General features: G+C 48.2%; 1 protein-coding gene and 1 pseudogene across 1 annotated transcript; one reads left to right on the top strand and one right to left on the bottom strand.

The window, feature by feature from the left end:
- The first annotated feature begins 10,063 nt into the window (after positions 1–10,063).
- Positions 10,064–10,582, top strand: LOC147976782 (uncharacterized). The gene has a single exon (XM_087520966.1). It carries the CDS (start codon positions 10,064–10,066, stop codon positions 10,580–10,582), a length of 519 nt encoding a protein of 172 aa, XP_087377092.1.
- A 2,578-nt stretch (positions 10,583–13,160) lies between these two features.
- On the bottom strand, positions 13,161–14,752 carry LOC147976781 (uncharacterized; annotated as a pseudogene).
- Between the last annotated feature and the right edge of the window lie 437 nt (positions 14,753–15,189).

Genomic DNA, 15,189 nt, shown 5'->3' with positions numbered 1-15,189 from the left:
CAATCAACCCCGTATGCAATTCCCTTTGTCAATCGATATGTTACTTGCCCGAGATTCGATCGTCGGTATCCCAATACCTCATTCAATCTCGTTACCGACAAGTCACTTTACTCGTACCGTAATGCATGATCCCGTGACCAGACACTTGGTCACTTTGAGCTCATTATGATGATGCATTACCGAGTGGGCCCAGCGATACCTCTCCGTCATACGGAGTGACAAATCCCAGTCTTGATCCATGTCAACCCAACAGACACTTTCGGAGATACCCGTAGTCTACCTTTATAGTCACCCAGTTACGTTGTGACGTTTGGTATACCCAAAGCACTCCTACGGTATCCGGGAGTTACACGATCTCATGGTCTAAGGAAAAGATACTTTGACATTGGAAAACTCTAGCAAACGAACTATACGATCTTGTGCTATGTTTAGGATTGGGTCTCGTCCATCACATCATTCTCCTAATGATGTGATCTCGTTATCAATGACATCCAATGTCCATAGTCAGGAAACCATGACTATCTGTTGATCAACGAGCTAGTCAACTAGAGGCTTACTAGGGACATGTTGGTGTCTGTTATCCACACATGTATTACGATTTCCGGATAACACAATTATAGCATATATAAAGACAATTATCATGAACAAGGAAATATAATAATAATGCTTTTATTATTGCCTCTAGGGCATATTTCCAACAGTCTCCCACTTGCACTAGAGTCAATAATCTAGTTACATTGTGATGAATCGAACACCCATGGAATTCTGGTGTTGATCATGTTTTGCTCTAGGGAGAGGTTTAGTCAACGGATCTGCTACATTCAGGTCCGTGTGCACTTTACAAATTTCTATGTCTCCATCTTGAACATTTTCATGAATGGAGTTGAAGCGACGCTTGATGTGCCTTGTCTTCTTGTGAAACCTGGGCTCCTTGGCAAGAGCAATAGCTCCAGTGTTGTCACAGAAGAGCTTGATCAGCCCCGACGCATTGGGTATGACTCCTAGGTCGGTGATGAACTCCTTCACCCATATTGCTTCATGTGCTGCCTCCGAGGCTGCCATGTATTCCGCTTCACATGTAGATCCCGCCACGACGCTTTGCTTGCAACTGCACCAGCTTACTGCCCCACCAGTCAAAATATACACGTATCCGGTTTGTGACTTAGAGTCATCCAGATCTGTGTCGAAGCTAGCGTCGACGTAACCCTTTACGACGAGCTCTTCGTCACCTCCATAAACGAGAAACATTTCCTTAGTCCTTTTCAGGTACTTCAGGATATTCTTGACCGCTGTCCAGTGTTCCTTGCCGGGATTACTTTGGTACCTTCCTACCAAACTTACGGCAAGGTTTACATCAGGTCTGGTACACAGCATGGCATACATAATAGAACCTATGGCTGAGGCATAGGGGATGACACTCATCTCTTCTATTTCTTCTGCCGTGGTCGGACATTGAGCTGAGCTCAATTTCATACCCTGCAACACAGGCAAGAACCCCTTCTTAGACTGATCCATATTGAACTTCTTCAATATCTTATCAAGGTATGTGCTTTGTGAAAGACCTATGAGGCGTCTCGATCTATCTCTATAGATTTTGATGCCTAATATATAAGCAGCTTCTCCAAGGTCCTTCATTGAAAAACTCTTATTCAAGTAGGCCTTAATGCTGTTCAAGAGTTCTATATCATTTCCCATCAAAAGTATGTCATCTACATATAATATGAGAAATGCTACAGAGCTCCCACTCACTTTCTTGTAAACGCAGGCTTCTCCATAAGTCTGCGTGAACCCAAACGCTTTGATCATCTCATCAAAGCGAATGTTCCAACTCCGAGATGCTTGCACACCTTGTCAGCATTCTTAGGATCGACAAAACCTTCCGGCTGCATCATATACAATTATTCCTTAAGGAAACCATTAAGGAATGCCGTTTTGACGTCCATTTGCCATATCTCATAATCGTAGAATGCGGCAATCGCTAACATGATTCGGACGGACTTCAGCTTCGCTACCGGTGAGAAAGTCTCATCGTAGTCAACCCCTTGAACTTGTCGATAACCCTTAGCGACAAGTCGAGCTTTATAGATGGTCACATTACCATCCGCGTCTGTCTTCTTCTTAAAGATCCATTTATTTTCTATGGCTCGCCGTTCAACGGGCAAGTCAGTCAAAGTCCATACTTCGTTTTCATACATGGATCCTATCTCGGATTTCATGGCTTCCAGCCATTTTTCGGAATCCGGGCCCGCCATCGCTTCTTCATAGTTCGAAGGTTCACCGTTGTCTAACAACATGATTTCCAAGACAGGGTTGCCGTACCACTCTGGTGCGGAACGTGTCCTTGTGGACCTTCGAATTTCAGTAGGAGCTTGATCAGAAGTATCTTGATCATTATCATTAACTTCCTCTCTAGTCGGTGCTGGCACCTCAGGAACATTTTCTTGAGTTGCGCCTTTTTCCGGTTCAAGAGGTAATACTTCATCAAGCTCTACTTTCCTCCCACTTACTTCTTTCGAGAGAAACTCTTTCTCTAGAAAGGACCCATTCTTGGCAACAAAGATCTTGCCTTCGGATCTGAGGTAGAAGGTATACCCAATAGTTTCTTTTGGGTATCCTATGAAGACGCATTTTTCCGACTTGGGTTCGAGCTTTTCAGGTTGAAGTTTCTTCACATAAGCATCGCATCCCCAAACTTTTAGAAACGACAGCTTAGGTTTCTTCCCAAACCATAATTCATACGGTGTCGTCTCAACGGATTTCGACGGAGCCCTATTTAAAGTGAATGCGGCAGTCTCTAAAGCATAGCCCCAAAAAGATAGCGGTAAATCGGTAAGAGACATCATAGATCGCACCATATCTAATAGAGTGCGATTACGACGTTCGGACACACCGTTACGCTGAGGTGTTCCAGGTGGCGTGAGTTTTGAAACTATTCCACATTTTCTTAAGTGCGTGCCAAATTCGTGACTCAAGTATTCTCCTCCACGATCTGATCGTAGAAACTTGATTTTCCTGTCACGTTGATTTTCAACCTCACTCTGAAATTCCTTGAACTTTTCAAAGGTTTCAGACTTGTGTTTCATTAAGTAGATATACCCATACCTACTTAAATCGTCAGTGAGCGTGAGAACATAACGATAGCCACCGCGAGCCTCAACACTCATTGGACCGCACACATCAGTATGTATGATTTCCAATAAGTTGGTTGCTTGCTCCATTGTTCCTGAGAACGGAGTCTTGGTCATTTTACCCATGAGGCATGGTTCGCATGTGTCAAATGATTCATAATCAAGAGACTCTAAAAGTCCATCTGCATGGAGCTTCTTCATGCGTTTGACACCTATGTGACCAAGGCGGCAGTGCCACAAGTATGTGGTACTATCATTATCAACTTTACATCTTTTGGTACTCACATTATGGACATGTGTAGTAATACGCCCGAGATTCATTAAGAATAAACCATTCACCATAGGAGCATGACCATAAAACATATCTCTCATATAAATGGAACAACCATTATTCTCAGATTTAAATGAGTAGCCATCTCGAATTAAACGAGATCCCGATACAATGTTCATGCTCAAAGCTGGTACTAAATAACAGTTATTGAGGTTTAAAACTAATCCCGTAGGTAAATGCAGAGGCAGCGTGCCGACGGCGATCACATCGACCTTGGAACCATTCCCGACGCGCATCGTCACCTCGTCCTTTGCCAGTCTCCGTTTATTCCGCAGCTCCTGCTGTGAGTTACAAATATGAGCAACGGCACCGGTATCAAATACCCAGGAGTCACTACGAGTACTAGTAAGGTACACATCAATTACATGTATATAAAATATACCTTTGGCGTTGCCGGCCTTCTTGTCCGCTAAGTATTTGGGGCAGTTCCGTTTCCAGTGACCCTTCCCTTTGCAATAAAAGCACTCCGTCTCAGGCTTGGGTCCATTCTTTGGCTTCTTCCCGGCAACTTGCTTGCCGGGCGTGGCAACCTCCTTGCCGTCCTTCTTGAAGTTCTTTTTACCCTTGCCTTTCTTGAACTTAGTGGTTTTATTGACCATCAACACTTGATGCTCCTTCTTGACTTCTACCTCCGCTGATTTCAGCATTGAGAACAACTCAGGAATGGTCTTTTGCATCCCCTGCATGTTGAAGTTCATCACAAAGCTCTTGTAGCTTGGTGGAAGCGACTGGAGGATTCTGTCAATGACCGCATCATCCGGGAGATTAACTCCCAGCTGAGACAAGCGGTTATGCAACCCAGACATAGTGAGTATGTGCTCACTGACAGAACTATTTTCCTCCATCTTACAGCTGAAGAACTTATCGAAGACTTCATATCTCTCGATCCGGGCATGAGCTTGAAAAACCATTTTCAGCTCTTCGAACATCTCGTATGCTCCATGTCTCTAAAAACGTTTTTGGAGCCCCGGCTCTAAGCTGTAAAGCATGCCGCACTGAACGAGGGAGTAGTCGTCAACATGTGTCTGCCAAGCGTTCATAACGTCTTGGTTCTGTGGGACGGGAGGATCACCTAGCGGTGCTTGTAGGACATAATCTTTCTTGGCAGCTATGAGGATGATCCTCAGGTTCCGGATCCAGTCCGTATAGTTGCTGCCATCGTCTTTCAGCTTGGTTTTCTCTAGGAACGCGTTGAAGTTGAGGACTACGTTGGCCATTTGATCTACAAGACATATTGCAAAGATTTTAGACTAAGTTCATGATAATTAAGTTCATCTAATCAAATTATTAATGAACTCCCACTTAGATTAGACATCCCTCTAGTCATCTAAGTATTACATGATCCGAGTTAACTAGACCGTGTCCGATCATCACGTGAGACGGACTAGTCAACGTCGGTGAACATCTTCATGTTGATCGTATCTTCTATACGACTCATGCTCGACCTTTCGGTCTTCTGTGTTCCGAGGCCATGTCTGTACATGCTAGGCTCGTCAAGTCAACCTAAGTGTTTGCATGTGTAAATCTGTCTTACACCCGTTGTATGTGAACGTCTGAATAAAACACCCGATCATCACGTGGTGTTTTGAAACAGCAAACTGTCGCAACGGTGCACAGTTAGGGGGAACACTTCTTGAAATTATTATGAGGGATCATCTTATTTACTACCGTCGTTCTAAGTAAACAAGATGCAAAACATGATAAACATCACATGCAATCAATTAATAAACGTGACATGATATGGCCAATATCACATAGCTCCTTTGATCTCCATCTTGGGGCTCCATGATCATCTTGTCACCGGCTTGACACCATGATCTCCATCATCATGATCTCCATCATCGTGTCTCCATGAAGTTGCTCGCCAACTATTACTTCTACTACTATGGCTAACGCGTTTAGCAATAAAGTAAAGTAATTTACATGGCGTTCCTCGATGACACGCAGGTCATATAAAAGAATAAAGACAACTCCTATGGCTCCTGCCGGTTGTCATACTCATCGACATGCAAGTCGTGATTCCTATTACAATAGCATGAAAATCTCATACATCACATATAGATCATTCATCATTCATCACAACTTTGGCCATATCATATCACAAACCACTTGCTGCAAAAACAAGTTAGACGTCCTCTAATTGTTGTTGCAAGTTTTACGTGGCTGAATTAGGGTTCTAGCAAGAACGTCTTCTTACCTACGTTAAAGCCACAACGTGATTTGTCAACTTCTATTTACCCTTCATAAGGACCCTATTCATCGAATCCGCTCCAACTAGAGTGGGAGAGACAGACACCCGCCAGCCACCTTATGCAACTAGTGCATGTTAGTCGGTGGAACCGGTCTCACGTAAGCGTACGTGTAAGGTTGGTCCGGGCCGCTTCATCCCACAATACCGCTGAAGCAAGAAAAGACTAGTAACGGCAAGAAAGTTGACAAATCTACGCCCACAACTAATTGTGTTCTACTCGCGCAAGAAGAACTACGCATAGACCTAGCTCATGATGCCACTGTTGGAGAACATTGCAGAAAACAAAAAATTTCCTACTCGTTTCACCAAGATCATCTAGGAGTTCATCTAGCAACGAGTCAACGGATGCATCTACATACCTTTGTAGATGGCGCACGGAAGCATTCAAAAGAACGGTGATGATGTAGTCGTACTCGACGTGATCCAAATCACCGATGACCAGCGCCGAACGGACGGCACCTCCGCGTTCAACACACGTACGGGACGGGAGACGTCTCCTCCTTCTTGATCCAGCAAGGGGGAAGGAGAGGTTGATGAAGATCCAGCAGCACGACGGCGTGGTGGTGGATGCAGGGCGTCACAGAAGCAGGGCTTCGCCAAGACTACGAGGGAGAGACGTAACGGGGGGAGATGGAGGCGCCAGGGGCTGGTCTGAAATCCCTCCTCTCCCCCCCACTATATATAGGGGTGCCATGGGGGGGGGGCGCCGGCCCTAGTAGATGAGATCTACTAGGGGGGCGGCGGCCAAGGGGAGGTTTCCCTCCCCCCCAAGGCACCTAGGGGTGCCTTCCACCACATGGACTCTTCCATGGTGGAAACCCTAGGCGCATGGGCCTATAGGGGCTGGCGCCCCAGCCCACTATGGGCTGGGTTCCCTCCTATTTCAGCCCATGGGGCCCTCCGGGATAGGTGGCCCCACCCGGTGGACCCCCGGGACCCTTCCGATGGTCCCGGTACAATACCGATAACCCCGAAACTTGTCCCGATGCCCGAAACAGCACTTCCTATATATAATTCTTTACCTCCGGACCATTCCGGAACTCCTCGTGACGTCCGGGATCTCATCCGGGACTCCGAACAACATTCGGGTTACTGCATATACATATCTTTACAACCCTAGCGTCACCGAACCTTAAGTGTGTAGACCCTACGGGTTCGGGAGACAAGCAGACATGACCGAGACGACTCTCCAGTCAATAACCAACAGCGGGATCTGGATACCCATGTTGGCTCCCACATGCTCCACGATGATCTCATCGGATGAACCACGATGTCGAGGATTCAATCAACCCCGTACGCAATTCCCTTTGTCAATCGATATGTTACTTGCCCGAGATTCGATCGTCGGTATCCCAATACCTCGTTCAATCTCGTTACCGACAAGTCACTTTACTCGTACCGTAATGCATGATCCCGTGACCAGACACTTGGTCACTTTGAGCTCATTATGATGATGCATTACCGAGTGGGCCCAGCGATACCTCTCGGTCATACGGAGTGACAAATCCCAGTCTTGATCCATGTCAACCCAACAGACACTTTCGGAGATACCCGTAGTCTACCTTTATAGTCACCCAGTTACGTTGTGACGTTTGGTATACCCAAAGCACTCCTACGGTATCCGGGAGTTACACGATCTCATGGTCTAAGGAAAAGATACTTTGACATTGGAAAACTCTAGCAAACGAACTATACGATCTTGTGCTATGTTTAGGATTGGGTCTCGTCCATCACATCATTCTCCTAATGATGTGATCTCGTTATCAATGACATCCAATGTCCATAGTCAGGAAACCATGACTATCTGTTGATCAACGAGCTAGTCAACTAGAGGCTTACTAGGGACATGTTGGTGTCTGTTATTCACACATGTATTACGATTTCCGGATAACACAATTATAGCATGAATAAAGACAATTATCATGAACAAGGAAATATAATAATAGTGCTTTTATTATTGCCTCTAGGGCATATTTCCAACACTTTGCACATCCCGAAACTCAAGAGCCTCTGTAAATCCTCCACTGTCGGGAACTCAACCCTGAACAAGTTCGCCTCTAGACTGACAAGCTCCCAGTGGAAATCCCCTGGGGCCAGCTCCCGGAGCCGCTGCACAATCTGGGTCTCAGAGACTTCTCCTTTAGTCACTTTGACAATCCCAGTTGTCACACTGTGAACCTCATCAGTAACCTCCCTCTCGGTCGGAGACTCAAAGAACGTGAGCTCAACACAGTACACACCATACATCATAAGATTCGTTACCTGCTCCCTCAAAAGCGGACAAACCCCCGACTCATGGGCTGGCTTGCCACACGTATCGCATAAAACGGCCACACACTCAGCAATAAAATGGCCCTTATCGCCGCAGCGGTTACATAACATCCTTTCTTACTTGCGCGCATACTTAGCCGCCCTGTCCTCTGCCGACAAAGACCCAGTCTCACCATTAGCAGGGACCACCACGTCCGCCAGTGCCGTTACCACCTCCATAGCCTGACAAGACAACTCAGGTTTCGCAGTATCCTTGCCAACAGGTGTCTGGTCCACAATAACAGGATGCTGTCTTGGACGATAGCGGCCACCTCGGCGACCACGGTTACCACGGAACCACCGCGGTTACGATGAGCCAGTCCAGACGCCCCTTCGACGAAACCGCCCGTTGGCCCCAGGAAGGGCCTCTCGGCCGAGCCATCGCTCTGCCAGGCATACCCCCCGTCCACCACCTGTGGACGAGGATCCCCGGTGCTGTTCATCTCCATATGTGTTATGCCCATCATCACCCCACTGACCACGAGGCGCAGATGGAACTCCCCCACTAGCTGAAACCTGCGGCACCTGTGCCTGCTTCAACACCGGCGCCGCCGAGTTCTGCGTCTGCCTTGCCACGAAATGCGGCGGTCTGGCCCCGGCCTGAATCGCCACCGGTCGCTGACCATTAGAGGCCGGAGGAGGCGGTCTCGGGGTCGGGACGCCGCGGCCTGCGACAGCCACAGGGCTCGGCACCGGCGCCCGAGGGCCACCCCGTCCCGCAGCAGGCTGCGGCAACACCGGCGTAGATGGCCGAGTACCGGCAGCGCTGAACCCGCGGCCAGCAAGGCTAGACCCTGGCGCGCCACCTGCTAGAGGCGGTCTTGGGCTGCCGACGTCCGGCGCCGCCCGGCCGGCCCGAGCATTGTAATATTACATGACTATACTTCATATATTTGTGTGATCTTTGACATGCCTTATGTCTACACGATATGAGATGACGAAAAGCATAAGGAGCCGTGGCAACGCACGGGCAGTCAACTAGTAGTTTTTAACGGGGTCATTTATTGAAGCAAGATCGACGGACACTTGGTCCAAAAGAGTTTTTAACCGGGTCGTTTGTTGGAGCAAGATCGACGTACACTTGGACCTGTGGGAAGTGATGGATGCGTTGGTGGCCTCTAGATCCCAGACCTAGCCATTGACCGTTCAGGGCGACTCGGGGGTTTGTCCGTGGTGGTGTCGACGACGACGACATGAAGTAGTGCATCGGTAGCTAGAGTGGGTGGGTGGCCATGGTCTATGCTGGCTATGTAGTTGACATCGTATTTGTCATCGTGAGCCTCTGGCACAGTGGCTCTAGAGAATGTGTGCGCGGTTGAAGTTGCCAATGGCTTGGATCTCCAGTTTTTGGCCGATTCTTTGTTCACAAGCTTCGAGCTGGGAGCATGGCGAGTCCACGCCAAGGATATGCACGCGATCGATTGCCTCTATATGCCACAGAAAGGTTCAGATTTTAGTTTTGTTTATGAGTTATGACTATGGTGTGTATGCCACTCTGTGCAACATTTTCTTTGGATAAAGCAATCTGTGTTGAAGGGATTGCTTTGCAGTGTAGTCGAATGTGCTATATGAGATTAAATCCAAGATTTGACCCTTTGTAGTTGGATTCGGCGATAGGATAGCCTGCGCGTCATTATTTTTGAAAGTGTTGCTTTTAGATTATCTTTCTCGTGGTTCGTGAGTTGTAAGGACGGAAAATGGTGTTGATGCGTATTTGTGAAAATTTTGCTGACCACCACGGCGCTATTTGTTGTTCCTTCTTTTATTTTTAAAATATTCTGGACTCGGTGTATCCTCAATGTCTCGATTTGATCCTGCTGTGACCTTGGCAATCCCATTTGTAAACGCTCTCCTAGCAATCACCGCTCCCATTTGTTTTTTCTTCCACGATGGCCGGCCGTATGTATCTTACTGCTGCCGCCAGTTGCATAATTACGGAGCGAGCGGGCGACGTACGTGCAGCAGCGAGAGCCAAGATTCCGAGCTCATCCACCGTCCCGCTAGGCCGTCTCCTCCTAGCAGGCTAGCACCAGCGGCGGCGGCATGCCTCCCCCTGCTGTCCCTTGTGTCATCCAGACGGCGGCCGCCGCCTCGCGGGCCATGCTCGCATGCGCCCCGGGCTACACGCCCGGGATGTCCGTCGACATGGCCGGCGCGCACTGCTGGGCGCCCTACGCGGCCGTCGTCTCCGCCTTCCGTCGGCTCTCCCTGACGCACATCCTAGAGGTCCCCGACCGCGAGGCGGCGAGAGCGGCCATCGTCGAGCTCTACGGCCACGCCACACCGTTCGACGCCGGCCGCCGGTTCCCCACGGGCGAGGTGTACGTGTGCCTGGACCGCGCGCCCTTCGCCCGCAGGATGCAGTGCGTTCAGCGCTACTTGGTGAAGGCAGAGGCGGCCGTGGGACACGGTCAGCAGTTCATCGGGGCCTGCTCTGGCTACGCTGGCGGGATTGGCAGCGCGCTCGATGAGCTCACGCGTGTCGGCGGCGACCGCCGCGAAGGCGTCGTCCCGATTCTGTATGACCGCGCGGACTTTGAGTCGGCTTTCCTTCTGACATGAATCGAACCGTCAGCTCCTGTCAACCGTGTGTGAATGTATTTGTGTTTTACAATTTCAAATTTGGGATCGACTATTAATAAGTTGTCTCAAACATCGTTCAGGGCAAGTGAATTTCTGAAACCATCAAATCAAAATCCAAAGTCTCATTTTCCCACGAAAGCCCCAATTTAGGGCCTCTTTGATTCTTAGGATTTTGACAACGTAGAAATTGGAAAAGTATAGGATTAGAGTGGCATGCCCACTTGAATCCTATAGAATTAGCAATAAGTGTTTGACTGCAGAGGAAAAACAAAGGAATTGTAAAAAGAGGTTGGAGTGGATGTTAGATTTCCTATGAAATGTAGTACAAAAGATTCCATAGGAAAAATTCTTATGAGATTCAATCCTATGAATCAAAGGAGCAACATAGAAAAAAATCCTAAGGATTTCAATCCTTCAAAAATCCTATAAAATTCCTTTGAATCAAAAGAGCCCTTAATGTTTGGCACACGGGGAATCACCGGGCCAACCCCTTCTATCCCCCCTCACTTTCCCCTGCGTTTCATGGGGTTTCTGGGCATCAAGATAACTCTCGCGGCAAAGTTGTTCTGATGGAAGGAAGGAATGATCAATGAGCAGGAGCTGCAGAAATGTTTTGTTGACATGTGGAAAACTAAATGGCCTTGACAGAAAAGATGAAAAGCAATTCGTGTGAAATTGTGTATTTTTTTAATGTATATTACCAAATGTTCAAGATGTTGGTGTATAAAAATATGTAGACAGGAAAACATATATTTTGCAAAAATCTTAATCATGTGTTTGATAGGTGTTAAATAAGTAGAACAAAAATGTTCTTGCTATATACAAAAAATGTACAACACTTATAATAATTGTAGTCATGTGTTAAAAAATAGAAAAAAGCAAAAAGCAAAGCTAAAGAAAGGCGATGAAAACCAGAAAGAAACAAAAAGACGTTGGAAAACCGAAGAAAGAAACAAAAAAGTAAAACAAGGAATGGAAAACCAAAAACGAGAAAAACAGAGGAAAACCATAGTACAAATAATTGAAAAAACCAACAGGAAAATGACTCAAGGCTGCTACAGTGTTGGCTTGCCCGATACTCCTGCTGTAGGCGGTTCCTAATAGAAATGGGCGACACAGAGCCCATTACGATTTCACCTTAGAGGCGATGAGTTAATAATGAAAAAACACCCTTTATCAGAAAAAAGGAGACTGAAGGGTCAAATTTGGTAGCATAATGGGTAGTCTCACTGAAAATCAGATTATTTGCGCAGAATAGTATTGTACCTCCATCCAATGTTTGTATTTTATCCCCGCAAAAAAAGTGTTTGTGTTTTTAGAGGTTATGATGCACAAAATGGTTCTAATTGTAGTATCGCTTTACTTACTTTTGCCTGTCATAACTCATAGGCCAAGCAAAATATTCAGGGAGAGAAGTTTCGTAATTTTGCATGTCTACTGAACAACCGCAGTAAGACTAGCATCGGTGCCTGTTCACAAAGACCCGCAACCAGCAGATTAACACTACTTGTTGATTGTGTGGTTTGTTTGGTTTGCCTGGACTCTTGAGCTCAACCGATATCCTAGATTTCTCCCTCATGTTTCTTGGGTGGTGCAAAAGCTATTACAATAGTACATGATTATTTCTTGGTGATCATTTTTCATAGCCATTCCTCATATTCCCTGAATATTTTATGGTAATAAAGCTACCTCCTATAAAGCAACGTCTAAAACATTAAACAATTTCATCTATATCAGGCAAGAAGAGTTGAACTGAAAACACTGAAAGACACATCGTATGTTTGCAACCTTCAGAAATGTATGGACTTCGTCCATTCTTTTATGCTTGGTTTCAACATTGATGATGCCTGATGTTGTCGCCTTGCTTCGTGTGCTGTCAGGGAAAGGAGGCATGACAACATATGCTATTGAGAACTCTACTACAACCTGCATTGTTATCGGCTTATTGCTGCTTCAATGATCCACATACTTCGGTCACTTGTTACTGTCAAGGTTGCCTGAGACTAGCTTTGCATTTTCATCTTGGGGTCTCCTGCCAGCAAACTAGACTCTAAGCTGCGGGTTGCATCTCCTAAGCTGGCAGAGAGGCACTAATTCCGTTATTAAGAAATTCCGTGCAAGATGGAAATGAAAAGAAACAAGAAATTGGTACCATGGCTCTTCTCAATCTTGCAGCCAATAATAGCAGGTATGAAGTCTAACTTTCAGTTAATTAATTAATATAAGAAATCCAGTACACATGTGACAACACTGTAGTTAGAGCATCTCCAGCCGTTGCGCCCCCAAGACGCGCCGAAAACCGCCGCTTGGGGGCGAGCCGACGCTATTTTAGGCTTGGGTGCTAGTGCGTTCCCAGCCGCCGCCCCCCCCCCCCCAGGTCACCCCTAGGCGCCGATATCGGCCCAGTATCGGCGCTTTCAGCCCATTTTCGGCGCTGGATTGGCCCAATTTCCGGCGCAAAACGGCCCACGCTCGACGTGTTTCGGCGTGTTTCGACGCTCATTCAAATAAAATCATCACAAATAATAAAAACACTCATATTTCATTGCACGTCCAGCTAGGCGTTGTCCTTGAGCCTCCATAGGTGCTCCACTAGATCCTGCTGCAGCTGATGATGCACCTGTGGGTCTCGGATCTCCTGGCGCATGTTGAGGAAGGTCGTCCATGTTGTAGGGAGCTGGTGATCCACTTGGGCAAGAGGACCTTGCCTGTAATATGGTTCAGTGTCAAACACTGGCTCTTCCTGCTCGCTCTCAATGATCATGTTGTGCAAAATGACACAACAAGTCATGATCTCCCACATTTGATCTTTCGACCAAGTCTTAGCGAGGTATCGGACAACAGCAAATCGAGATTGGAGCACACCAAATGCTCGCTCGACATCCTTCCTGCAAGCCTCCTGAACCTTCGAAAAGTGGGAGTTCTTGCCTCCTGGCGCATGTTGAGAAAGGCCGTCCATGTTGCAGGGAGCTGGTGATCCACTTGGGCAAGAGGACCCTGCCTGTAATATGGTTCAGTGTCAAACACTGGCTCTTCCTGCTCGCTCTCAATGATCATGTTGTGCAAAATGACACAACAAGTCATGATCTCCCACATTTAATCTTTCGACCAAGTCTTAGCGGGGTACCGGACAACAGCAAATCGAGATTGGAGCACGCCAAATGCTCGCTCGACATCCTTCCTGCAAGCCTCCTGAACCTTCGAAAAGTGGGAGTTCTTGCCTCCTGGCACAGGGCTTGAGATAGTCTTCACAAATGTTGACCATCTCGGATAGATGCCATCTGCTAGGTAGTACCCCTTGTTGTATTGGTGCTCATTGATCTCGAAGTTCACCGGAGGAGAATGGCCCTCAACGAGCTTGGCAAAAACAGGAGAGCACTGCAGCACGTTGATGTCATTGTGAGCTCCTGGCATACCAAAGAAAGCATGCCAAATCCAGAGGTCCTGTGTGGCCACTGCCTCAAGTATCACACCGCAAGCTCCTTTGGCACCTTTGTACATCCCCTACCAAGCAAACGGGCAGTTCTTCCATGCCCAATGCATGCAGTCGATGCTTCCAAGCATACCAGGAAATCCTCTTGCTTCATTCTGTGCCAGGATCCGAGCAGTGTCTTCAGCATTGGGTGATCGCAAGTACCTCGGTCCAAACACTACCACCACAGCCCTGCAGAACTTGTAGGTGCACTCAATGATCATGGACTCGGCCATGCGCCCATAGTCGTCGAGTGAATCACCTGGAGCCCCGTATGCAAGCATTCTCATAGCTGTCGTGCACTTCTGGATTGAGGTGAATCCAAGTGTGCCGGTGCAATCCTTCTTGCACCTGAAGTAGTTGTCGTACTCCCTGAGTTCATTGACTATCCTGAGGAAAAGCTTTCGGCCCATCCGATAACGGCGCCGGAAAACTTTGTCGCCGTGCAGTGGAGTGTCGGCGAAGTAGTCGGAGTAGAGCATGCAATAGCCTTTGAGCCGATGACGGTTCTTTGCTTTCCGTCGCCCCGGTGCCGAGCCGCCTCGCCTCGGCTTTGCATCGCCGGCAAGCAAGCCAGCCAAGGCGGCGATGACCATGAGGTGTTCTTCGTCCTGGGCGGCGGCGGCGGCTTCCTCCTCGAGCAACGCCGCAAGCACCTCCTCATCGTCGGAGTCCATCACAGCCGGGGCAGGCAAAGCACCGAACACGTAGCGGGCGTCGTGCGCAAACTCGTCGGCGGGCGCCGGAGCGGCGAGGGAAACTCGGGGAAAGTGGGGGGAGAGGGCGTCGGGGGGATCTTTCTTTGTTTCACGGCGAGGAATGGCGAGATAGCGGCGGCGACGGCGGAGAGGTGGCTGGCGACGCCGGGATCGGCAAGGTGTCGGGGAAGGAGAGGGGAAAACGGGGCGAATCAGTGTGACTTTTCACCTGACAGTGGGGATCCGGGCGATTTTCCCTTCCGCCGGCGCCCCCAAGCGCCCCTAGTGCGCCGGGTTCGGCCTGGGCGCGCCGGGTAAGAAAATGGGCCGATCCGGCGGATTTCGGCGTCTGGGAGGCACGACTGAGCCGTTTTTTCGGCGCCGGCGCTAAAAAAAGCGGCCTGGGGGGCGTCTTG

The sequence above is a fragment of the Triticum urartu genome, chromosome 4A (genome assembly GCF_056163025.1).
Source record: "Triticum urartu cultivar PI428250 chromosome 4A, HENAU_Tu73, whole genome shotgun sequence".
Classification (NCBI taxonomy): domain Eukaryota; kingdom Viridiplantae; phylum Streptophyta; class Magnoliopsida; order Poales; family Poaceae; genus Triticum; species Triticum urartu.
Note: the sequence above shows the minus strand (reverse complement) of the source record. Positions and strands in the feature narration are given on the sequence as shown.